Consider the following 24,907-nt stretch of genomic DNA (forward strand, 5'->3'; position numbering starts at 1 on the left):
TAGAACCTGTCTACTCACGTCTCGTCCCATCTTACCCATTCGCACCTCAAAGCCCACAATCTCCTTAGACCCTCTTTCTCCTCTACTCTCCATTGATCCAACTCGCTCGTCACATTGAGACCTACCTCTCGAGATATCCGTTTGAGGTTTGAATTGCTGTCTATCTGATCTGTCGGTTTGCTATTCCGTTGCTCCTGATGACGACTATGATCATCAAGCGGAATTACCCTTCTCGTCCTCAGACGCTCCTCACGCCTGCCTTGTTGTCGGTCAAAGGTATAAGCCGTGTCGATCTTCATCTCTCTCGAACATCGCGAATATGCCACTCGAACTCGTATCTTCGATCGATGGTGAATGGAACCTGCTTGTTCATTGAGTGAATCTACGTTGACGCCAATATTTGTGTGAGACGGAACATTGCCTGAATCGGATCCGAGTTGGAAATTCAGGATTATGTTTGGTGGTTGGGAGCAAGTTATCGTCAATTGACCGAGGGGAAGATACATCTTGACCTGATAAACACCCGAAATATAAGTGCTCGGTCGCTCAAACATGTCCATTCACAAATTGGATAAGACTTACTCGCGGTGTGATGCATTTGAACCCTTCTACGACATCCCCAACATTCTTCCAGTCCCTTTTATCCTGCTCATTCCACATCTGTGCATTGTCCAGATTCAATACCAGCTCTGCGTCTTTGCCTTTTCCCGTACCGAATTCCGCAACATATCCCCCCCTTCTGATTTTGATCACCTTCCCTCCCACTAAAATGAGTATAAGCTCGTAAGCTGATCCGGGCAGACCAACGATTATGGTATCTTTCTTTCCTTTGATGAGTGGTATCGGACGGGATGTAGGCGGTAGTGGGTAAGATAATATTGGTCGTATGTTGGTTGAAGGATGATCTGAACAAGCTTGAGCAGAGATAGATTTCTCTCTTCGTTCCTCGTCGATTTTACCATTTCCTTTCTGAGTCGATGAAGCAGCTTTTGGTTCAGGTTCAGCTGCATCGAGTCTGGGCGATGTCGGTGGTGTCGTGGGTGGAGTCAGGAGAGCTGAGGAAGAAGAAGTGATCGCAAATCGAACATTGTTCCTTTTGTTGATTATCGGTGTATCGCTCAAATGCCTTCGTCTTGTTTCCTTCCAACCGCTTTCTAGATCTCTCAGAGGAGATGGCGTGTCGTCCGTCGGTGAGTTGATCTTGAGATCGGCTAACCGGAAAGGTGTACCAGGAGTCGGACGGTCCGCAAGGATAGAAGGGATGTCTTCTGGTAGTTCGGGTCCAGGTTCAGACGAGACAGGGCGGGGCCGACGCCTGATCATCGTCCTAGGAGCAAATGTGCTCTCACATTGTCAGATGCGAGGTTGATGATGGTCGCAATGGGTACAAGGGAGGTGTTGACTAGAACAATAATAACAAGGAGGAGAAAGTGGACGTACCGGCAAGTAGGTGAACCGAATCAATTATGGATGAATGACGTAAGCAAGCAGATCAGGGCGGAAGCGGCGAGCCCCGATACCCCCTCACATGGTCAGCTTAAAACCGACATCGGCGATAAGGGGCAGCGGGTTGACCGCCACATGAGATATTCCCGCATCCTACATGCAGCGTTTTCCACCGTAGCAACTTTTGGCCTCTGCTTGTCCAGCTCTCTCTCGTGGCTGTGGTTGTAGGTATAGGTAATATCATCTTCAACATCATCTGCTCCTACCTATATCTCCTTCCTCTCTCATCATCCTCAACAAAGGCTCAAACGTTCTCCTGCTTGATAGCTTAAATTTGGTTGACGTGCCATCAAACAAAACAAAGTGAGCAACGATAGCTTTACAGCATATTCACAAAGTCAATGACGGAGAAACTAACCCATCAATCAATTTCAACTTGCCAGATGAAATACCTCGCTTCTTACCTTCTCCTTCAACTCGGTGGTAACGCCTCCCCCTCCGCCGCCGATGTCAAGGCTCACCTCGAGACCGTCGGTATCGAGGCTGAACAAGAGAGACTCGACAAATTGATCTCCGAACTCGAGGGTAAGGACATCAACGAGGTGAGTCTTTTGAGTACAGTATAATTTGTTTTGTGCAGTCCCTCAAGAAGCGAGCAAGAATAGTAAAGAAGATTGGAGTAAGACGAGATGAGAGGGATCGGACCATGAAATATGACAATTAACAGGAGAGCGAGGAATGCAGGGTCTTTGTTCGGAAAAACATGCTGACTGCCTCGTCTTGTCTCGCCTCTCCTATAGCTCATCGCTGAAGGTTCCTCCAAACTCGCCTCCGTCCCATCCGGTGGTGCCGCCCCTGCTGCCTCTTCCGGAGGTGCCGCCGCCGCCGCTGGTGGTGCCGAGGCCGCCCCTGCTGAGGAGAAGAAGGAGGAAGCCAAGGAGGAGTCCGATGACGACATGGTGAGCAGTGCCCTTTCATTGAAATCTTGCATTTCGGTCACAATACACCTCAGAATTCCAATATGATATGCTGACTCTGTGTATCTGTCACTTTAGGGTTTCGGTCTTTTCGACTAAACTCGTCACTTTCCAAAATCCCAATCTTTGGAAAATCGACTTACTTCCTTCGTATCATGTAAAGCATCTATCTCCAATTCTCAAATTCAATTATATGGATCATAGATTGGGATGATGGGATGCATGGTATGCCTACTTCACATTTGACCACCGATCACCGATCTACCAAGTGGAGAAAGGGCTGCGTGACACGAGGACCTTCGGGCGCAGTGCTACTTACCAATCTCTCATTCACAGTCATGCTCACGCCGCAAATGTCAGCAAGACTAAACTTAGGGGTGAATCTGTCCGAAGTCATCTCAAGGGGTCGTTGAAGATCCAGATTTCCGGCAACGGGGACAAGGCTCAATGTTATATTTACCGATGGAGCAGCTGAGCGATGACGGCGGAAGGACGATCCACTTCGCATCACATCAATCTTATTCATATTCGTGGGTTCATATACATGATTGACAGGCTACAATCCGTCTTACTCATTCGACATCTGCCCTTCGAATCCTTCTAACAGTCTCGTGTTCCTCGTGTTCCGTATTCAGTCTGATCTACTTTACTTGGTCCATCCCACCTGAGCCAACAGACCCCCCAATACCTCTGCAGTGAATTGCGGTTGATCAACCTGAATAAAGTGTCCCGCTCCCTTAGCTATCACCACCCCTCTCTCACAATCCCCTATCTTCGTCAGACCTTCATTGTACCTCTCCCATGCGCTTTGAACGTACCCCAAGGACGCAGCAGGCATGCCTTGTCTAGTGACTGAATCATCCTTGAATTTATCCGGATCATGTCCAACCACAATAACCTTCGGGGGTTGTTGACCTTTCGCGCCTGCACTTCCACCTGCACCGACTAATTTCGGTCCATCGGAATCAGGTAATAATTGAGCCATATTCCGCCTGTCGAACCCCTGCGGATTGGGTAAAGTCGGTGAGAAGAATTTGAATGCCAGTTCCCTGGCTTTGTTCAGATCTTCGACTGATAGCCCCGTCGGAAGTGCAGAAGGGTCGAAGTCCTTTGACGATGGATTAGGGTAGATATCGTCGTGGAAATCGGAATTCGCAAGTACAGAATCGAGCAATAAGAGACCGGCAACTCGGCCAGGGTTCCGGGCTGCAAAGTGTCGAGCGACGGCGCATCCGATGGAGTTACCGACGAGCACTAAAGAAGGGGGAATAGAAGAGGACGGGGCGATTTGATGTATTACTGCTTCGAGGTCGCTGACGATGGAGTTCAAGTCGTTCCCGAATACAGGATCGGCAGGTTTGGGGTCTTTGTGAGTGGTAGTACCCGTCCCGAATCTGTCGTATGTGAGATAAGCGACTGAAGGATCGACACGAGTCTGAGCGTTGTCCTTGACCAGGTCGATGACGGGGAGCCAGGCTGCCTGAGGAGCCATCATACCGTTGATGAATACGACGAGTTTGGATACGTCAACATCGGTTTGGTTCTTGATGAGATGGGCTTGGATGGGCGCCGACTCTTTGCATGGGATAGTGATTTGTAAGGACATTCTGGATCTGAGGCGGTGGGAATGAGAGCAGGATGACTGAGGACGGTATCGAAAAACTATGGAAAAGGGTATTCTCATTCGACACGAGAAGCAGAAGAAGTGAACAAGTCTCTGCACGATCCTTTGTTATGCATATATATGACTGACTAGATGCATACGTAGCTTCCCAGGGAGATGGCCAAAGGGTGATGATGCACGCTGTACCGTTCCGGTCGCTTTGATACTGCTCGTCATCAACGCCGATAAGCCGGTTGGCTGGTTCAGGGGGGATGACGATCACTTTGGACGAACCTCGGTCTATCCAAAGTGCCTCGGTGATATGTATGCAGTCTATACTTGAAAGCGTATTCACAGACGCAGGTATGCACGATACATCTCGAGGACAGCTGTATGCATACCCTTGCATCGCATGCGACTCTCAGTACAAGAGCCTTTCCTCCCCGCGCGGCCATGCACATTAATGATTTTAATCGCTTCCTTTACCGTGCCAACGGGTCTGATTGAAGTAACCAACGATCCTCCTCTGCTGTCGGTCTGTCATCATCTAACTCTCTCGATCTTCTGTCCTTCAACGACTTGTATAATCAGGTTCTTGCATAAAAGCGGGCTCGATTGCATGCTTTGAACGGTTGGAATCTCAAGGAGCAATCTGAGCAAGAGTAGGATGACTTTGAATTTGATTCCGTTGATGGACGCGTTGTGAACATTTTCCCCGATCCATCAAGCACGCGTATCATTACATTCACTCGATATTATCATCTATCCTCTTCTTCTTCTTCTTCCCCTTGAACTTTCAAACATATCACATTGTCAACGACTACCCACTGGACGCCTCTCCGACTGCATCGACTACACCACATACAACGACACGGAATTCGACCTCGTCCATCGATTGACTCCTCCTTCATTTCGAGTCACTTCCCTCGCTGTCCTGTCGAGACCTTCTCGTCCCCACCCTTCTTCGCAATCACATCTCAGCCTGTCCTATCGCATAGATCATGGCGCCCGGTAAACAACCCACTATGGACGAATTAGCAGAGAGGTAGGTGCTGCACTCAGAGGCATATCGAAAAATGTTCCGTAGAGAGAAGTAGCTGATCGCGCAAATACGAATTCCCTTCAGGATCATCTATTCCGACCGATGTATGTTCAGACATCGAACACATTCATTTGGACAGACTCAACGGATGTAGAGCAAGATAGTATACTGATCATGAACAATCCGTTAGATTCGGACGATAGATTCGAATACAGACATGTGATACTGCCTAAAGCTATGCTGAAGTACATCCCGAAACAGTAAGTACCTCAGCAGACTTCATCTTGAAGTACAAATACCAGTCGAGTCGCGCATGCTAACGAAAAAATACTTGTACCCCTCTCTCGCTAACCTCCTCTTTATATCTGGAATCGCCTCGACACCCTGGTCTTTGACCTTACAAAACTGGTGTATCGTACTCTTCTATTTCCACATTACAGCTTATTCTCGCCGGACGATTCAGGCTTACTTCGGATACTTGAGGAAAACGAGTGGAGAGGGATAGGGATTACGCAGTCATTAGGATGGGAGCATTTCGAAGTGCATGGTGAGTGAATGATTCACGGGTTTGTATCTTAGACAGGTTTCGTTCGGAACGAGAAATGAATAGGACTCCAAGTCACAGCCAGCGAAAGATAGACAGTTCTCCTCCTTCCGCTTCGTTTCTGCGAACGCTCCGATCCTTAGCACGTGCTGACGTTTGCTTGTTCCTGGGTCATATTTAGCTCCTGAGCCGCACATATGTGAGTTCCATTTAATTCAAGTCATCGTCAAGAACTCTCATTTCTTCGTGGAACTCTTGTGTATAAGCTCGGAGCTGACGCTGTGTTCTCCTCTGCAGTACTTTTCAGACGACCACTCGTGAGTTCAGAGGAGTTGCGAAATGTCGACTCGCACATGAGAGCTTCTAACGCCATTGACCATCCTTCTCAGCCCGCCAAACGATAACCGGTCGACAAGTCCTGGCTTCCGGTGATAACAGCATGATGTGGAGACCGCAATTGCGGGGGACGTAGGCGTAAGGCTTTGTAGAGTGGATGATTGATGTTGATGAGTTTCGCATTTGGACGAAGGGTCGTCATCCTGAGAAGCAGGTATATGTCAAGTGATAGCTTCCAAGTGTATTTTCTCTCTGAATAGGTAACTTGACGTACCCATCATCACACCATCCACATACTTTCAGCCAGGCAGATATATTATTTTTCTTCTTCGGGGTTCTTTCTTTTCGGTTTTCTTCGTCTCAAATCATCTGAGTAGGCTTTCATCATCCCTCTTATGCAACATTTATATACATTCCAGTTGGGACTGTTCGAGTGCGAAAAAGTGATCATAACGTCATATATATACAAATACAACAATCAAGTATCCTTATCTACATACGAGCCAATGTAACGTCCGCGACTACTGAACTCGCTCTTTCAGGAGGAACGAATTTCATACGCGATCTAAAAAGAGGCGTCGTGAGGGTTTCACTCAACTCATATTCCGACAAAGGAGGATAATCTACCCACTACAGCCAACAACACCACAGCGACCACCCATCTCCAACTTGGCATCCAATACGATCCACCTCGCGGGCAGTTCGGTATGGGTACCATCGGCTTAGCGTCAGCTGGATTAGGGGTGATAGTAGTTGATGCTGTTGTTGGTGTTGAGTCTGCGGGGGCAGGTGTACTGGAATTCGGGGTTACGACTTTTGATGTCTCAACGACCATACAAGTAAGCCAGGCTGCAATCTGAGGCTTATGCAGACGATAGCTTACGGAAGTCGAAGGTGCACCTTTGCCCATGTCTGGTAGATCTACCATTTCGGGTTTATTGTACTAGATCGGATCGATGAATCAGCATCTCCAGCAAATCCTATAGCTCAACCGGCTCACGTCTGGGAAGATTTCCTGCTCGAACACACTATCAGCTCGGATCGATTGCAGAATGTGGAAGGACTTACTTTAAATTTCTTATTAGCGATATTGAAGCCATGACTCTGCTTAGCCAAGATCTTCTTTTCCGCGACGGTCGTTTTGACAGCACCAGCTGTTATTCTAATTCACGCCATAGGTCTCAGTCTGCCGTATATAGTAACTGAGCACGGCTAGCTGAGTCCCGACTCACTCATCCGAAAGCATGAAGCTGAGCAGACCAGTCAAAATAGTAGCTACAGACCAAGCCGCATTCCAACTGAAATCCAATACGATCAGCTTACACCCATACATGGGTCGTTGTGAAGAAGCTGACATACGTGCTTGGATGACTATTATGACCAGCCATCAGCGATGATACCACTAGATGAGGATGGATGATGCTGAACTAACTAAGAAGTCATGCTCATACAGATCTTATGCCCTGTCTCGAATCGCCCAGAAGGAGTGAACATCTTGACGTCAGGCGGCTTGAACGCTACACCAAGCCATTCAAGTCAGCAAGACACATTTCTGTCCGCTGTCTGTGACGGTATGCATCCGTGCAGCTATACTATGGGCACAACTCACGATAATCGCTCGGGAACCAGATAAGCCCGTGATATTCCCCTCCTTCATACGGTGTATCCGGTGGACCTCGCTAGTTCATGCAATCGATGAGCTGAGTTTGAATACACCAACAGCGAGTGAGATCCCAGCTTACTATAATGAAGTGCCCTGTCAACAGTGAGAAGTCTGTCAGTGATGCCAGGTTGAAACAGGGGCTGTTAAGCAGATGGCAACTGACAATCTAATATGTTCTTCTCCTCCGGACATGCCCATATGAACGGTGGCGGCGCTTTCTGCATAGCGAGGTACTCCTGAAGCACAAGTCAGCTAGTCCAACTAGACGTGGTAAAGCCGCTCGAAGCTAACCTTTTGGAGCTATGAAGAAAATCAGAGTATTAGCATAACATCCGAAGACATGCGAGGTCCGAGCGGAGGTGGCAAAAGGTAGATAGCTTACCCTCTTCTGAGCTACTTTGGTGGCCATCGTGACCTACTGCGCCTTGTCTGCTGCCCTAGACGATGATGCAAGAGATAGGATGTAAGAATAGAGACAGGATATTGGGGAAGGAGGAGTTGTATGATGGATTGTTGATGCTGGTTCACATACAGGTGATAGTTGACTCATTCGGCAAAGGAACGGCTAGGTACACTGATAATGACGTGGCATTTATACTTGTACAGCCTCCTCCTACTCATCGTATATTAAGACGCCATAATCATCAGCATTCGACTATGCCTATCTTATACGCCGATGCATGCATCTTGAAGCCTGCCTAGAAAGCGATGACTCCTCTCGACCAGATATCTTTTGATTATATGTACAACTCAGGCTACTGCTTGACGAGACAGCAGCGATTCACCTTTCAGAGAGCTATCCGGTTAAAAGCGGTGGTTGTTGTTTTGGCTTGAGTATCAGCTAGTCTTAGGCTACTTCGGAGCATATCCGGTCAGATAAGGCTGGTATCTTACACGATCCCGTCAAACTTGGTACGAGCAATAGGATATTTCCTCACTCCGACTCCGGACACTTCTTCTGCGCAGTCCCCTATGGCTTGAAAATCAGCATGCTGATAAGTCTCGGTATAAAATGGGTTGAATCTCGGCAAAATCGGCGCCGATCCTCCACACGACCCCGTCTAGCTATCCAGGTGATCTCATGATGCAGCTGCCTATGCGGGAAAGTCAAAAGACCAAATACAGACGATTATAGATGATGATGAGGGGACACATGGTCACATCGCATGCCTGATCTTGAACGAACACCTATCCTCCGATTCAAGGTGGTCCACAGATAATAATAGTCGAACAAGCGAAAGAATTCTATCGTCAAGATGGGTAGCTTCCAATCTAAATCCAAGTCTGATCCAGCATCGACGACCAAGATGAGCAACAAGAAAGATTTTTTGAGAGTTGACGGTGAGAAGATCGTCTTGGATGGGGATGAGATAATTCTCAAAGGCGCAGCTATCGGAGGATGGAGTGAGTCCTGGTAACAGATCCGATAACTGTTCCGTGACTCTCCCGACTGATCGTCACTGCTCATAGTGAATATGGAGAATTTCATCACTGGATATACAGGACATGAGCACCAAGTCAGAGCTGCGTTGAAGGAAGTACTAGGAGAGGAGAAGTACGAGTTCTTCTTCGACAAAGTAAGTACTGTCTTGCGTGTCTGCATCCAAAGTGACCACCTTCACTCAAACATCTCATGGGGTGTTTGACGAAAAACTGACTGGATTTCTGTATTTGGTGACAGTTCCTGGAGTATTTCTTCGGAGAAGAAGACGCCAAGTTCTTCGCTTCCCTCGGTCTGAATTGCTTGAGAGTGCCTGTGAGTTCCCGCTTGTCTATCCTTCGCCTCGTCTCTCTTCGATCCTGTCACTCATGAGGCAACTGTAGGTCAACTATCATCATTTCGAGGATGACATGAATCCGCGAGTCTTCAAGAAAGAGGGATTGAAGCATCTCGACCGAGTAGTCGACATTTGTGCGAAGTACGGTATATATACCATCATCGACTTGCATGCCGCTCCAGGAGGTCAGAACTTCGATTGGCATTCTGATAACGCTACACACAAAGCCTCCTTCTACGATCACAAAGATTTCCAGGATCGAACTATAATCCTATGGGAGCACCTCGCAAGGCACTACAAAGATAACACTTGGGTAGCGGGTTATAACCCGCTCAACGAACCTACGGACGAGAAACATGTTCGATTGGTTGCTTTTTACGATAAAATCGAAAAGGCTATCAGGAAGATTGATCCGGATCACATTCTGTTCTTAGATGGAAATACATTCGCAGCGGATTTCAGTGCTTTCGGTAAACCGCTGCCCAACAGTGTGTATACTTGTCACGATTATTCCAATTATGGTTTCCCGAGCGCACCGGAGATGTACACTGGGACGAAAGAGCAAGTCCAACTTCACAAAGACAACTTCAAGCGGAAGACAGCGTACATGAGGAAACACAAAGGCCCAGTCTGGGTCGGTGAATGGGGACCAGTCTACCAGAATGCCCATGATGGTATACCGAATTGGGAAAAAGTCAACGATTCGAGGTTCGACGTGCTGAATCTCCAATTGGGCATATATGATAAAGCGAGAGCGAGTTGGTCGATATGGCTGTACAAAGACATCGGCTTCCAGGGTATGGTCTATACAGGAGAGGAGACTCCCTATGTCAAGCTCCTAGGGGATTTCATCCAGAAGCAAAAGCGCTTGGCAGCCAATAAATGGGGGGCCGACGATTCTCACGTCAAAGACCTCTTCGCACCTATTGTTGAATGGCTATCGTCGAATGCGCCCACTTTCAAGAACCGATACCCAGCTAAGGGAGGTGTCAACGATTCTTGGAACACTGCTGGACATCTAGCGCGACTAGTAAGGAATATCCTGTTATCGGAAGAGATGGTCAAAGAGTATGCAGAGTATTTCAGGGGCAAAAATATGCAGGAATTAGATGATTTGGCGAAGAGTTTCCATTTCGGTGAGTGTATCATTCTGCGAATCGACGCATCTTTCCAGAGCCAGGTGTTCTTAGATCGATAGGTCTTCAGAAGATAGATGACACGAATGCTGATGTGGATGGTCGTTATAGACAATTGTACGCAACGGACTAGATTGAATAAGATCCTGAAGGAGGACTCGAAACGCGGTGAGAAGGGCATTTCCAGCTCGGCCAATGAGAAGGTCTAATAGATCTCAGCAAAGGACGTTTTGGTAGTAAGGTGTGAATTCATTTGTCAAATTTTGACAAGATGCATTGGTTGCATTACCATATGATATCGCACAGGGGATGCCGGACAGATCTATGGCTTCCACCACTTCTTCGTAACCGCTTCTCTTAGATCATACAGCATCATGTCTGCCCACAAGTATCCTCCCGGCAGCAGTTTATGATGGAGACTATCAGTCATCGAGCTATATCAGCCTGTGAAGCTGAACTGACATTCCGCAAAAACGCAAGAACTCACTCATCCTTCTGATGATCCTCCATACCCATCATCCGCCTCCCCCACATATTCATATCTATGTTCTTCAGCACGCTCTTCTCTTCGGACGTAGCATCGCTTAGATCGTTTATAGCTGATACAGCTGCCTCGTGTAAAGGCGATAGTCTGTTGAGCTTTTGCTGTGGTCTGTTCGGGCGCTGTTTCTGGTCTCCTGCTTCGAAGAACCAGCCAAACATTGCGCGGAGGGCTGAGTTTTCGTTCATTCAGTGACATAGTCAGTCAAGATCCTATTGACTGTGCTATTTCGGATGTGTAGCCAAGGACAGGGCGCATAGTTTGCGAGAACGTAGGGAACTCACGATAATGATGACTTGACCATTTGATCTTGGTCTCTGGGAAAACGTGTCTGGTATGCATGAGGACTTGCCGTATTCTAGTCCTGTACCAATTGAGACGTTCTCTGCGATAAGATGAAATGTAAGTCGTACCAATTCAGCTCTCGTTGTTCGATACCGCAAGGTCTGAAGAACGAAGAATGGCATACTCACTTGCTTAACGCTTCTGCAATGTCTTTTCCATTCGCAGCATCTTCCCTCATCCACCTGGTCGTATCCCATAAAGCCGAGCCCACATATGTCAACTCTGGCGCACTTGACGCTCTTCCGATGGCTCTGATATACGGTAAGGCCAATGATGATATTCGTGTTTCAACGGTATACGGTGGAATGTAGTCTTCCTAGAAACCCCAAACAACTTGACTATTCAGCATGTGACCTTAGCGGCATCTCTCTTCGACTCACTCGGAAAGTCCAGAAATTCTTCTCGTCCAGCCCGTAATTGAATACTTGAACAATCATGAGATCTATTCCTGGTACGTGGCAATAGTGTCCGTGATACCCAGTCCCATTCCCTTCGTGCCTTGTATCATCCTCGCGTTTCCTCAAGCGCGGAGTATCCCTCGTAAGATCGTCTCCTTGATCGAGGTCCATGCCTCTACTTGCATGTCCATGGGTCGAGGAGGGTTGAATCTGTCGTTGATGGTATCGCTCTATCTCTTCCGGCGTCTCTGGCACCCTATGTTCCTCTGCTTTAGGCTCTTCCCCTGTTATTTCGGGTGGTGAGAACGGATGGTCCCAATTTAGCTCGCGAAGTGGTTCTCCTGCCATCTACACAGTTCCAAGTAACGCATATCAGTAGTGAGAATTGTTCCTCTCTTGCTCTCTTTGCAACACGATCAAACAGCATGAGAAGTGGCTCGACCTAGATGAGAGACTGACCTCGCAGAAATATTTGACCTGATATCTGCCTACGCTATCCCCAATCACCAACACCGTCTTTCCTCTGGCCCAACTGATATCTTCCCATTCTTTCCCGTCCGGACCGAGCTCTTTCTCCGACCAACCCTTCGGATCCAGTATGTCTGAGGCCATAGAAGAAGCCTTGATAGCCCATGATGAGCGCAACAGCGAGGCGAGCAGCGCGGGCGAAGATGTTCCGGTGAAGGGATGCCAGCGATTCCCGTGCGGGTTCCATTGAGAGTATTCAAGGTAGCCCGGTAGAAGGTATGGATTAGACTGGGAAGAAAGGCCGACACTGGCATATTCAAATCAGAATCAACATGTGACAAGCACTTCAGGTGACAAGGCCGCGCAGTCTGGGTAGGGGAGATGGATAGCTCACTTTGTCCGTATGTCCCATCCACCCAGTTCGAGCGCTATCAGACCAGCGAGTACAACTAAAGCGAGATCACGTACTTTTCGCCATATATTCCAAGGAATGTATGGAGCTGGGGCCATGATACGAATCGGTCGTCCAGCTACTTTTGCGACCGTGCGACAGGGCCGATGAGCGCATTGACGAGACTGTCAGCGTAGATAACAATTCAACTCTGCTAAGATGAACGCGTTAATGTTTATAATTTCGCCGGAAAGGGGGTTATTACCGTGTTTGTTTTTGATTTGATCTTCGCTGGAATTGTGCCTGAAGCATGATTAAATGTGGATCATCTCACTATGTCAATCCGTCAAACAGTGCATATATTCATGTATTATATTTATAGCGGAGACTACGAATCAGGAGAGGAAATTTGGATCTACGAAATCTCTACGAACGGCGCATGATGTACGCAGCCAACGAGAGGAAAAGTACAGGTGGGATTATCTATGATCGTTTGACGAAATCACTCTTAGTCCTTAACCAAGTTTCGAAATCCATCATCCCCGGGTTGATCGCTTTCAACTCTTTCGAATCGGTGCTTATGAAACCATCTGTGCCGAACCAATTGATCATAATACCCATCTCCTTGACCGCTGTCTTGAGCAATGAACCCAAAAAGCTGAAAGTTGGAGTGAATGGTTTTCCAGTTACCTTCTTGATGATCGCCGACATCTCATCGATTGACATAGGTTCACCCGCCAGAGATAGAGCTTGACCATTGTATTTGACCGGATCTCTGAACATGGCAGCTGCGAACTCCCCGATATCGTATGTCGAGATCCAGCTCATCTTCTTTCCCTTGAGTGTATCTCTCAAAGAAGTCAAGAAAACCCTGGTTCCGTAATTGGGCGCGAGATTCTCGAAGAACGCCGCTGGTCTAAGGATACCCCAACGCATGTTCGTGCCCTTGCTCGATCTGAGTAAGTGTTGTTCGATCATGTGTTTGGTCTGGAAATGGGGTACGACGGTTGGATCTTGCCATGATTTCTCGGGCCCACCTCGTTCCACTGAGCTGTAGACAAACATCTCGACGTTGGCTTTGAGTGACTCGTCGATTATGGCGATACCTTGTTTGACTTCTGGAGAATTGGCGAGATCGTCATGGTGCTTCGTAGAGACAGTCTGGACCGAGAAGACCCCCCAAATCTTGCCGTCGGGAGAAGCCTTTTTGGCATTGGCGAATAGCTCGGACGCGCGATCAAGGTCGCCCTGGACCAGGCGGATAGCCTTTGATTTTGATTGGAGCCGCTGAGCACCGGACGATGTGGTATCCCGGGTGACGGCTAGGATGTTGAAGTTGGCAGAGGGAGTAGAGATAAGAGATTGGATTAAACCTCCCCCTTGTTTACCCGTGGCACCGGTGACTAGGATGGTTCGAGACATTGTGTGAGCGGTTGTGGAGCAATGGGTCTAGTATAAATGTAATGAGAGGACGAATGGTTGTGACGATGTTGCGCTGGAGCGTTGCGTGGTGTAGTTCGATACTAAATCGCGATGTGGATGTTCAGATCTGGAGAGAATGAAATCTTGGAGTTTTGAAGACCGTGATGAGATGATGAGAAACAGAACGAAGAAGATCACCTGAATCTCGACATATTTATACCTTTCATACTGCGGCGTACATCCGTCTGTCTCAGGCTGTCACTGACAAGATTGCTCAGCCGCTTAGACAAGCAAGCACCATCTGCACTCGAATTGATAATCAGTAACCTTGAAAACACACAATCGCCGAGGGTCTTCATGGGTGATAACGTTATGGTATTTTGCCATCTCGACAACTAGCACCAAAATTGAACGAATACTCAAATGCTTCTCGGCAGCAGCGTAGGCAAGGTTGCGGAAATGATGACAATGATTACTGCTTTGCGGTTCGAAAGTGGCCGTCGGTTCAGGTAATGAATTTATCGATTTATCAGTCATCTTATCAATCATGATTACTGGAATCTCCGAGCACCGTAGTTTCTCCGACCACCATACCGGAGAATCTGAGGAATAACCGCACGATGATTTGTCCAGCTAAAGTACAGTGGTTGATTAGATATGGCTCGCAATGCTCGATTGGGCTATGTGGTACTCATCAGTGACGGGGAGCTCTGGCGGGACATCAACGATGATGGTCTTGCGTCTTGCAGGATCTGGAATCGACTAGTACACACCACAATACATACAATACAGAATCTTACAGAAGCGATGACGGAAACAATCAAAATCTCGCTTCCTTTCAAGCTTTCTTGTGATACACGCTCTTCTCCTTCATCCACTCCTTCAGACTCATCAACCCCGGATGGATCTCTCTCACCTTCTCAATATCCGCGCCGTACCCATCACTGTCGAACCAATCCAACATCAACCCATAATTCCTCGCTACAATCTTCATCACACTTCCCAACAGCCCCCACGTCGGCGGAACTCCCTTGCCCGTCACGCTTTTGAATACCTCGTCCAACTCCCTAAAAGTGAACTCGTCCCCCGCTAACGAAATTGCTTTTCCCGCGAATGCATCTGGATCCATGAATGCTTTGCCTCAAGGACACCTGTATCCTTCGTTAAAATCCTTTGGCATCTTTTCTCCGGCCCAAGGGTATCTCGATAGGCAGTCATGAACATTTTCACTCCAAAGGAGGTGTTCGGGGTTTGTAAGTTCTCGTAGAACATTGTAGGTCTCAATATCGTCCATCTCATCGTCATCGATGATTCCCTGTCCTGGATTTGCGATAAGAGGTATTGCTCGATATGGAGTTTAGTCTTGAAGTGCGGTACGTAAGTTTCGTTCGTCCATGATAGTGCATCCCCGCCTCGATCGCCTGAAGTGTACACGAAGTATTGGACGTTGTGCTTGATAGCCTCGTCAATCAGCCCGAAGGCCTGTTTCACTTCTAGAGGATCCAAGTAATTGGCGTGGACCTTAGAGTCTTTATCTTGCATGGAAAATACGCCCCAAACGTGATCCTCCTCGTCGTGACTTGAATAGGAAGGGCTGGACGAAGAGGACAAGGAGGAGGAGTCGCGGATATTGATATTCCGAAAGATCCCTCCAGGTGAATTGAGATCCCCTTGAACGAGCTTAATCACCCCCGGTGACTTATCCAAAAGCTTCTGAGCACGCGGGGTGTTGATATCTCGCGTAAGAGCGAAAATCTTGAATTTCTCTTCGATATCTGGTTGAGATAGTAATGCGTCGATCAGCGCACCGCCTTGTCGGCCGGTCGCACCTGTCACCAAGATGCTCTTTGGTGTCGTCGTTGACATGATGGAAAATGATTCACGATCAGACGATTCTGGTCTCGTCGTTGTTATGGCTATTATTGTAAGTATTAATTGGATTGGATGGATTGTTTGCAATATCTGGCTCCTTCGCACTCAGCATGAGTATGCATCTGCGATACAGTCCAGGCATATATACCTTTTCTCATGAGACGCAGATCAAAGAGTGTCATTCTCCGTATCTTTCCCAATATGTGTTCTGTTCCGCGTTGACCCGAAGTCGAGATCTTGCTAAACTTTACGCCGAACAACGTTGCAGTCGCTATCAAGTGACGGTTTCTGCGTTCCTGTTTTCTCATAAAATGCTTGCCATTGCAATCGTACATGTCTTCAAATTAGCTCAGACAAAAATGCGATTAGGTCATAACATGCGCAGAATTGTCTTTTTGGATCCCAAGAGAGAAGCGGCGCAAAACGCATGTAAGGTAGATCAGAATGAAGAGATACATGCGTACACCTATTGTAATGGATTTACTGAATACTGAACCATTCGTTCGTTCGTTCGAGTCAAGAGTCAAGAGCGAGATGTCAAGGAAGAGAAAAATGAGAAAGGCGGAAAGGATAAATAACGAAAAAACCCGTTTCCTATGAGAAGAACGAGTAAAAAGAGCTCGAGGGATGAAAGTCGTTTCTATGTTTGTGGATGTGTTTATGCTTGGGTGGATGAGAACAAGAAGTACCGTATACTATATACTCTGCGATACGCGATATCGCGAAGGTTAGGGGCGCTAATGATGTCGGGAACATGATATTGATACTAATGATTATGACGGCGATGATGATATTATCGAGTGAAGGGAATAAAGTCGAATGCCCTATCCCAAGGAAGTACCTCTCCTATGACCTCTACCACCTGCTCCAGCACCGTGACCACCTTGCCCTTGTCCTTGTCCTTGGGTACCAGTGTGCCTATTCACATTCCCTCCCGCAGTTCCACCTTCATTTCCATACCACAATGCGCCCAGCAGATCCTTCGCGGTAGAAGCTATATTGGCTGCTCGACCCATGATACTGGCTCCGTCATCCTCGTCGTGTAATTGAAAAGGCTGATTAGACAAAGTTGGCTGAGCATTAGTTCCGACATGCGCTATCGTAGCTTTTCCTCCAGAGTTCGAACGGGCGTTACTGGGTGGAGCAGTGGCTGAGGCGGAAGTAGAGGATGAGGATGAAGGAGCAGGAGCGTGAGCGGTACTTTGAGACGAGGTAGGTGCAAATGAAGTAGAGTTGGTAGGTGAGATAGTAGTTGGTGGGTCGGCTTTGGGAAGGTCTGAGACTCGGGTGGTGGTTGATTGATGAGGTAACGAAGCGGGCGAGGTATCTTTGAGGGGTCGTAGTGAGATCTAGAGCTAAATAGTCAGTCAGACCGAATCTCTCCGTTTGTTTATGTCTGACTCAAGTTATATATTAAGGGGGAAAAGAAGACTTACTTGGGGTGAAGAATGAGGAGTAGGTGTGTTCGATCTATCAGGCACGTAATTCGCCGCATCCTTTTCTTTCTCCTCTGTAGATGAGGAAGGTTGCCATGATACACCTTCTTGAACTTTGTCTAACTGCGACGAAGGAGAGGACACCTTCCGGGGCAAAACCTGTTGCGAACCACTTGGACTGGTAGCGGTCTGTTCATTTGGTGATCTAGCCGAAGAAGCCGAGCCGAAAGACCCGGTAGAGCTTGTCGAAGTACCCCTAGAAGTGGACCTATCGTTCAACCCCCTGTCCCTGGATGGAGTCCTTCCTCTGCCTCGCTGTTCGTCAACCGTGTTGATGGCAGCTTGAGGCGATGAAATGGGTGAGCCAGTAGGTCCAGGAGTTGAATAGTCATATGGAGATCCTGCCGCGGCGGAACCTCTCATACCCCCGATACCGGTCGCGGCGGATGGCGTATAGTTGAAGTAGGCGGTAGGAGGTGAGGAAGGTTCCGGTATATTGGAAGTCGACTGTTGCGGCGATCGTACCTTGAGGATGCTTCGACTCGGCTGAGGAGGCGATAGCACGTTCAATGACGAAGAAGAAGAGCTGCTCGAAGACACAGAAGAAGGCTCAGCAGACGCGGACGGAGATTGACCTTGTCCTTGTGGTTGTTGTCGCCATTTGGGTTGTTGAGGAGGCTGATTGACTGTAGGAGCAGAGTTCTTCCCGTGCGATGAAGAGGCGACATGACTCGGAATGGGTTGAGCCGCGGATCTCCGATCGCCTTCTTCACCACCGGATCCGCTAGTACCACCGAGGTTGGGTCCGCCGAAGTAATCGAAACCGACTGAACCATAATCATCTTCGTCTTCGTCGTGGTTAGCCCATTTGCCAGTGTGCTTGTCGACTTGAGGCGAAGGGAAATCGAACGAGGCTTGACTGTTGTTACCCGGTGACTGATACTCAGGTGGTGGGGCGTAGATCATAGCTCCACTACTTCCAGGTAAGTTGAGAGTCTTGAGCGAAGTGGGAGCGATCTTGGCAATGGTCAAATGGTCCGAATTCGAAGACGAGGTTCGGCTTAAGGATGGTCTTGACGATCTGCTGCTTGAGCTGTATGATGAGGATCTCATTTCTAACATTTCATCGTCCGAACTGTCTAGATTATTGTTTAAATCCCGAGGCTCGTCTAAGGCGATCACCTGTTCAACAAAAGTGTTGAAACTGATGTGCTTCTTTCCACCTTCAGCGTTTGAGCCGGGAGAAGTGACCGATCCGGGAGAGGTTGCTTGATTGAGGTGATCCGTGTTACTCGCTATAGCAGTAGCGGTACCGATATCCAGGTTGAAATCCCTCGGAGGTGATTTTTCTCTTGTGACCGGTTGAGTACGTGCTCTCATTACGTTGGTGTCTGATTTACTCTGTAACAATTGAGGTCGATCGAGATCTTTATCATCTGAATCCATCTCGTCTCTTGATGTCGTAGCTTCGAGGATTGGTGAAGATGGTCGAGGGCCAGTGAGCATTTCCGATAGCGTCCTATGCTTCAGAATGGGCTTTTTCAGTACGGGAGCTGGTAGATTGGGATTGGGTCGATCGATGCCGTATCGCTCGTCAGTTGAGGCGACTTTCAGCGGCCGTACCGGCTCCACATTGGCGGTGTGCAGAGGTCCGTATAGCCATGTGACGTCTGAGTCTTTCAGCCTGCGGAGTGGAGCCCAGATATTGGACAGAGGCGATAAGGGCAGAGGGTTGAAGTATAGAGGGGGCAGGAAGGGCAGAGGGACCGGGGAAGGGGGGATTGGGGGAAAAGGCAAAAGTCGTTAGCTGAAGCTCCCAATGACAGATATCCGCTCTTAAAGCTTGCTGCTTTGCGCCTAATACGGTTACTGGATATCGCTTTGAGACTCCGCTCCACACCTCTTTCTCTGAATCTTTCGTTTGCTGTTCACTTCCTTCCACTTACGCGGAGCACAAGAGGGAGTCCGATACACTCACCAATTCAGCGTTTCCGGACTGATAGTCTTCAACTTATTCCTCTGTTTTTGCCATGTCCTCCAACTTGCATTTTCCAGTCTGACACCATTAGCGATCTCGTGCTTGTGTCTGGTCATATTCCGCCATGATGCCCAAACGTCTTCCTCTGACCAATCGTGAGATAGGTAGTCCACACATATCGACGGTAATCGATCTTGGATGTCTTCTACGGACGGTGCTGCGCTGGAATCGATCGGTAGGGAGGTCTATTGGGTTGATACGAACGTGGTTGCAAAGCGAGGTACAAGTAAGATGGGCAAGGGATGATTTCATAATCAGCGATCTTTCTTGACAGCTTCATGTAAGCATTTGATATGACTTACAATGGGAGGTATTATTTGAGCCATGGTGCGAGTAAATGCGAAGAGATGGCGTATTCAGACTGTCAATATATCAAGACAGAGTGATACAGCCTAGCAAGTGTGTGATCGGTATTCTCGTTTGAATAAAGAGAAGGTTGACTGGCTGAATCGAAGGCCTCCGAAGGGTTTCGATTGGATACTCGAATCGTCTGATGGCGTTGGTAGGCTAATGTAATGATTATGCAGATGTAGTGATACTGTGAATAGGAAGATAGATGCCTGAAGTATAAAGATGCTGATGGCGATAATTTGATGACCAATCTGATGGTTATCGTTCGGAAAGCGGTGTTTCAGTTGCGATCCGGGAATACAATCGTGAAGTCTGAATGAGGTATGCAGAGGGGCTCGTGGGGTGTTACTGATGGTTGCGCATGAAGAGGTAGTTGTAATGTTGAGGTGCTTGAGTTGTTCTGTCTTTTGCTATTTGCTATAGTGAGTGATGATGAGCCAGGGTATAGCTGTTGATGGTTGCGGGGAATGATCCTATTAGTGGCACTTTGACTAGTTTGTATGGTGGAATAACCGGTACACTCAAATGCAATATGAGGAAATTTTCCATCAAATAATACCATATTCGGTAATTCCTAAATCAATTTCAAATATAAAATATAAACCACCACCACCCTGCAAGCGGACCGCCGTTTATTATATACGCTATAGTACACCTGCTGACTCATTACACCGCACTGCAGATGCAGATCATCATCATCATCATTAGCTTCTTGTCCTATTCCGTCTATTACCATATCATTCGCACCAAGTCACGAGTCCAAGCTTGTACTTCATATACATCCCTATACACCGGCTTGGGCAGTAGGCAGTTCATATGTACATATGTACTGATGACACGGCCGCCCAAAGGAGAAGAGCAGATAACCCACCGGCAGCACAAGCCGCCACATACCAAGACCATGCATAACTACGAGTACATGGATAACTTATGTACTTGTACTTCGGGTTTATTATTGAGGGAATCATGCACACCCTCACACCCCTCATACAGTACCCTCACACACGTAATTAAGGTTTTCCCTTGCCGCCGGGTCCAAATGAATGTAACCCTTTTTATCATATCGGATCAAATCGGCCTTTCTACCAACTGCAATTTCGCACGTTACACATAAATGCATGGTGATCTTCTCGGACGCTACACATCCAAAGGGAGGGGTTGTCACTCGATACTTGTTTGATCTGCGTCCCACAAGTAGAAGACCCCGATGACCGTGAGAAACAAATGACTACCAGGTAACCAGTAATCAAAGTAAGGATGCACACCTCACCATAATTCGTCGAGTTGACCGACCACTGCGAAATTGGGTCATCCGGATATAAGACCTGATCTGACCTGAGCGGAATACAGTACACAGAGAAGACCGAGTGGACTGGTCTAGCATCATACCCCTCGATATCCCTGTTACTGGTTGGCACAGTCAACGATAAGTCTATCGGAATTCGATCGACCGCATGTCGGATAATCATCGGGCAGGGTAATCATATTTCTGATAGCACGATAGCAAGGGGTTATAAGTCATAAGGAGCAACGTGGGATGTTTCATCTTGGTCGTCAGCGTCAGCAACGGAAACCCTCGAAATTGATGAACAAGCCACTCACGTATGTTGGCATGATATCACTTTTCGCGATGCGATAAGGGTATCTGTAACCTGCAACCTGTAATCTGTCCTGTAATCTTGTCCCACATGAACAGATTTACCCTTGTTTAGATTAAACTAGTTTCTCCCATAGATAGCCCTGAACCCGTAATTTGGACTATTAGCCCAGGAGATGGTGTATGGTATCTCTTAGCGCCCACGTGAGGAGATCACTCCCATCGAAATCATGTATAGGTATAGGTATGAAAAGAACCTCGACTTTCAAACGATAAATAGTCAGATATATTCGGATCTTTTCTGTTGGGTCTCATCGAGCAAGCAGTACACCTTCCACTCTGCTCGTAGAGACATGTATCCGATAATCTGGGTGGTGTGAAAGTTGCGACCATGTGTATCTTGCATAACAAGAGTCCAAAACTAGTCCACTCTACATGATCTTACATCCCTCATCGTCCTTATCCAGCTGATCAACCAGACCACCCGCATCCCGCGACCTTTGTCCGCCTCCTCGACCTTGCAGGTCGACTATCAACACGCCCGAGTTGTCCGGATCAACGTGGGCGGAGAGGTTGTATCTACACCGAGTACATCGTGTTCAGCGTCGAGGCCATCAAACGAATGGTCGAGATTCGTGGAGAAGAGGGATACGGCAGGGCGACAGCTGAGACGTGGAGACCGATTATAGAGAGATCAGGTATGGAGAGGGTTCGAAAGACAAGTAGAGAGCAAAAGCAAAAGATGGAGTCCAAGCAATGATTTATTCTTCGCCCAGTAAACAGGAAAAAAGCGGGCAGGACACGCGAACTCAGACTCAGACTCACTTCGCCATGAGTTCTTCTACGGCAGGCTTGATCTTTGCTTTCCCACCTTGAGAATGAATCCCTTTTCCGACAATCACTCGCAGTTCTTCGGCACCGGATCGCTGAGAAGAGGTTATGGATTCTTCGACTTTTTCAATGGCTTCTTTCACATATAGACCGTGCAGATCTATTGTGTTTTGAGGAGAGGCTTTGTTGTTTTCTACCCAATGACAAAAAGACAATCGAGTATTAGTGTCAGTCTTCGCGTAGTCATATATTGACATTGGCATCTTCACACGGAAGGGGGACGAAGTCGAACAAGAAACACGGGGTGCAATATATTACGGTACACAATATACAGGGATCAAGATCGTCGAGGTTGTTCTACTGAATAAAACTCACCGTTGAAGATCCACGCACTAGCTTCATCATCTAGCTCATCTTGTCGCTTCTGGTGCGATTTACCTTGTACCGATAACTCATGCGCACGTTCACCGTCGCCTGATCTGTAGTGATAGCACACTGCGTCAGTATACGCGTCACATCGTACGTTGGCAAATATGGAGAATGCTCTCTTTAGCAGTAAGGAGACTTGAATTAATACTTACTGATAAGCCTGTTGAGATTGAGCGAAGCACCTAAGGAATGGGTCGATCATCAGTAAGCTTGAGTCACGATCCATTTCGCACGATGAAGCAAGTGTGCGTCTATCATGATGAACTCACCTATGAGCTTCGTCCCCTTCTTTCCGTGCGCGGTCTCGTAGTTCGGTATATCGTTGGTTGGTAGCATTGATCTGATCTTGGTTCTGTGCGCAGGAGCTTCACATCAATATATGGAACATACGTGATCGAGATCAGTCATGTGTGGGCAAGAGACTCACCATAGCAGGATGATGCGGTCCGACCACCCCTCCTCCGCCAGGACCAATGGGTGAATGAGGTTTACTCGGCGCATGTCCATTGGTCTGTTGATGTTGATAGTTGTTATGATGTTGGTTTTGGTAATTGTTGTTGTTGTTGTTGTTGTATTGTTGTTGTTGATTGTTATTGTAGTATGATGCAGCCTCACCACCGGCATTCACACCGTGACCCTGTCCATGTTGACCCGCGACGTTAGCCCAAGAAGGTTGACTCTGAGGAGGATAAGCCTGTTGTTGTTGATTATATTGTTGCTGCTGCTGACCCGGATAACCCTGTTGCTGCTGCTGTTGAGGATAACCTTGTTGATGCTGCTGAGGAGCTGATGGTTCTTGAGATGATCCGCAACATATCTTCAGGAGGGACGATATTATTGAGATCAACCCGGAATTATTGTTCGACATGGTGAGCGAATGAGCCGATGAGGAGCGCAGAAAGAAAGCAGCGTGCTGGACTAAGACCTTACAGGAACTGACGATCAGGCGGCTCAGGCTAGATGTCGAGTAGGACCGAGATGAGCGGTGAAGTAAGATCACGGATGAAGATGAAGATTGTAAACAATTAACGTTGAGGATGATGATGAATTTGAGGATGGTCACGTAACCGGGATCTGAGTGTGGGGTAGTAGTTGGTTATCGCTCGCTCGTGCAACGTTCATCACACTGAAACGACTCATCAATATCTCTGTGACACACTGGTTCTATGCAGCATCGAAAGAATGCAGTCAAGGCTAAGACATGTATGCAAGCCGTAACAAGAAAGTATGCCTAAGGGGTATCCTGCGGCAGAAGAGCAATGTGCAACCTCCTGCCTCACCAGCGTCCCCACGTCGAACCTTAAGCACAGCTAAACAATACAAAATGCATCTGGGAATCTACAAATCTTCAACAAACCTCTTCCCCCCTTGCTTCTCTAAAGCTATATGTCTTCCACATGCAGAGCCACCACAGGGAAATTGTATGAACTCAAGTATGATAACGCAACTAAGCCTCGATCTTCTTCAAGTTTTGATGTAATTTCGGATCAGATTGCAAGACCCTCTCTACGATCTTCTTGATCACGTCACCCTTGTTCTTCTCTACTGCTTTGTCCAAGTCGGACAGCTGAGTAGTCGTTGAGCTGTCGATGGATGATTGCGATGAGGATGTTTGGTTGGTGTGCTGTGTAGGCGGGGGATGCAAAAGTAAGAGAAATGACGATGGGTCAATCGGAGCGAGAGCGTTGAGTAGAAAGGAGGAAGGAGTTGAGTAAGAGAGATGTATGCGAGATACAAGTAGGAAAAGAGATTGAGGTCATAGTCAGCAGTCTATCCCAATACAGTGATACTGAGCTCAGTTAGGGGATGGCGGAACGAAGAGGTTTGGCGGGATAGCTGACGGAGTGATGCCTAGATATCTGGGAGATCCTTCGAAGTCAGTGCACTCACGTCCTTCTCGAACTTCTTGAACTCTTCTTCCTTTTGAGCACGGTACGCCTCAATCTCCTTGGCAGCCTCCGATCGAGCGTCTTTGAGCTTCTGCACTCGGTCTGTGTATGCGGGGAGAGTAGAACAACACGCCCAGTCAGCTGAATGGTCTACAAGATCACCTCACATGCAGCTGTCAGAGAAGTGTGGATGAGAATCACCCACACTGTCTAGCCTTTTGGACTACCTTGGCAGCTTCCTTCTCGGCTTCGAGAAGCGTTTGAATACCTTGCGAATTGGCGGCCTGTCCAAGAGCAGAAGCAGAGTAAATTGTGAGCTAGTCTTTCCACGAGACGGCTGCTGCGGCGGTGTAGCTCACCATCGTGTCTTTCCT

General features: G+C 47.7%; 12 protein-coding genes across 12 annotated transcripts; 3 read left to right on the plus strand and 9 right to left on the minus strand.

Annotated features, from left to right (window-relative positions):
* Positions 1-14: 14 nt before the first annotated feature.
* Positions 15-1,323, minus strand: I303_106344 (uncharacterized protein; the record flags this gene model as incomplete). Its single annotated transcript, XM_018411658.1, has 2 exons — positions 15-512; positions 583-1,323. 2 exons carry the CDS (start codon positions 1,321-1,323, stop codon positions 15-17), a joined length of 1,239 nt encoding a protein of 412 aa, XP_018259470.1.
* Positions 1,324-1,889: 566 nt separating this feature from the next.
* On the plus strand, positions 1,890-2,522 carry I303_106345 (ribosomal protein P2; the record flags this gene model as incomplete). Its single annotated transcript, XM_018411657.1, has 3 exons — positions 1,890-2,048; positions 2,247-2,405; positions 2,502-2,522. The coding sequence occupies 3 exons, from the start codon at positions 1,890-1,892 to the stop codon at positions 2,520-2,522; spliced, it is 339 nt and encodes a 112-aa protein (XP_018259469.1).
* A 547-nt stretch (positions 2,523-3,069) lies between these two features.
* On the minus strand, positions 3,070-4,029 carry I303_106346 (uncharacterized protein; the record flags this gene model as incomplete). Its single annotated transcript, XM_018411656.1, has 1 exon — positions 3,070-4,029. The coding sequence occupies one exon, from the start codon at positions 4,027-4,029 to the stop codon at positions 3,070-3,072; it is 960 nt and encodes a 319-aa protein (XP_018259468.1).
* A 998-nt stretch (positions 4,030-5,027) lies between these two features.
* On the plus strand, positions 5,028-6,016 carry I303_106347 (uncharacterized protein; the record flags this gene model as incomplete). The annotated part of the gene is made up of 6 exons (XM_018411655.2): positions 5,028-5,071; positions 5,153-5,172; positions 5,259-5,328; positions 5,509-5,615; positions 5,794-5,811; positions 5,910-6,016. 6 exons carry the CDS (start codon positions 5,028-5,030, stop codon positions 6,014-6,016), a joined length of 366 nt encoding a protein of 121 aa, XP_018259467.2.
* A 530-nt stretch (positions 6,017-6,546) lies between these two features.
* I303_106348 (uncharacterized protein) lies at positions 6,547-7,835 on the minus strand (the record flags this gene model as incomplete). The annotated part of the gene is made up of 9 exons (XM_065969357.1): positions 6,547-6,771; positions 6,832-6,891; positions 6,949-6,963; positions 7,017-7,110; positions 7,181-7,246; positions 7,381-7,465; positions 7,558-7,627; positions 7,691-7,704; positions 7,775-7,835. 9 exons carry the CDS (start codon positions 7,833-7,835, stop codon positions 6,547-6,549), a joined length of 690 nt encoding a protein of 229 aa, XP_065825429.1.
* A 1,032-nt stretch (positions 7,836-8,867) lies between these two features.
* I303_106349 (uncharacterized protein) lies at positions 8,868-10,734 on the plus strand (the record flags this gene model as incomplete). The annotated part of the gene is made up of 5 exons (XM_018411653.1): positions 8,868-9,015; positions 9,082-9,188; positions 9,293-9,367; positions 9,436-10,525; positions 10,637-10,734. 5 exons carry the CDS (start codon positions 8,868-8,870, stop codon positions 10,732-10,734), a joined length of 1,518 nt encoding a protein of 505 aa, XP_018259465.1.
* A 113-nt stretch (positions 10,735-10,847) lies between these two features.
* On the minus strand, positions 10,848-12,787 carry I303_106350 (uncharacterized protein; the record flags this gene model as incomplete). The annotated part of the gene is made up of 7 exons (XM_018411652.1): positions 10,848-10,944; positions 11,013-11,238; positions 11,351-11,451; positions 11,540-11,727; positions 11,792-12,157; positions 12,269-12,584; positions 12,672-12,787. The coding sequence occupies 7 exons, from the start codon at positions 12,785-12,787 to the stop codon at positions 10,848-10,850; spliced, it is 1,410 nt and encodes a 469-aa protein (XP_018259464.1).
* Positions 12,788-13,151: 364 nt separating this feature from the next.
* I303_106351 (uncharacterized protein) lies at positions 13,152-14,090 on the minus strand (the record flags this gene model as incomplete). The annotated part of the gene is made up of 1 exon (XM_018411651.1): positions 13,152-14,090. One exon carries the CDS (start codon positions 14,088-14,090, stop codon positions 13,152-13,154), a length of 939 nt encoding a protein of 312 aa, XP_018259463.1.
* An 838-nt stretch (positions 14,091-14,928) lies between these two features.
* I303_106352 (uncharacterized protein) lies at positions 14,929-15,956 on the minus strand (the record flags this gene model as incomplete). Its single annotated transcript, XM_018411650.1, has 2 exons — positions 14,929-15,179; positions 15,242-15,956. 2 exons carry the CDS (start codon positions 15,954-15,956, stop codon positions 14,929-14,931), a joined length of 966 nt encoding a protein of 321 aa, XP_018259462.1.
* Positions 15,957-16,786: 830 nt separating this feature from the next.
* Positions 16,787-19,762, minus strand: I303_106353 (uncharacterized protein; the record flags this gene model as incomplete). The annotated part of the gene is made up of 4 exons (XM_018411649.1): positions 16,787-17,311; positions 17,399-19,082; positions 19,377-19,621; positions 19,739-19,762. The coding sequence occupies 4 exons, from the start codon at positions 19,760-19,762 to the stop codon at positions 16,787-16,789; spliced, it is 2,478 nt and encodes an 825-aa protein (XP_018259461.1).
* A 2,053-nt stretch (positions 19,763-21,815) lies between these two features.
* On the minus strand, positions 21,816-23,512 carry I303_106354 (uncharacterized protein; the record flags this gene model as incomplete). Its single annotated transcript, XM_018411648.1, has 6 exons — positions 21,816-21,963; positions 22,210-22,408; positions 22,591-22,694; positions 22,797-22,826; positions 22,914-22,996; positions 23,072-23,512. 6 exons carry the CDS (start codon positions 23,510-23,512, stop codon positions 21,816-21,818), a joined length of 1,005 nt encoding a protein of 334 aa, XP_018259460.1.
* Positions 23,513-24,091: 579 nt separating this feature from the next.
* On the minus strand, positions 24,092-24,895 carry I303_106355 (V-type ATPase, G subunit; the record flags this gene model as incomplete). Its single annotated transcript, XM_018411647.1, has 4 exons — positions 24,092-24,268; positions 24,535-24,635; positions 24,739-24,817; positions 24,893-24,895. 4 exons carry the CDS (start codon positions 24,893-24,895, stop codon positions 24,092-24,094), a joined length of 360 nt encoding a protein of 119 aa, XP_018259459.1.
* Positions 24,896-24,907: the final 12 nt, after the last annotated feature.

This window comes from Kwoniella dejecticola, chromosome 8, assembly GCF_000512565.2.
Source record: "Kwoniella dejecticola CBS 10117 chromosome 8, complete sequence".
In the NCBI taxonomy this organism is placed as follows: Eukaryota; Fungi; Basidiomycota; class Tremellomycetes; order Tremellales; family Cryptococcaceae; genus Kwoniella; species Kwoniella dejecticola.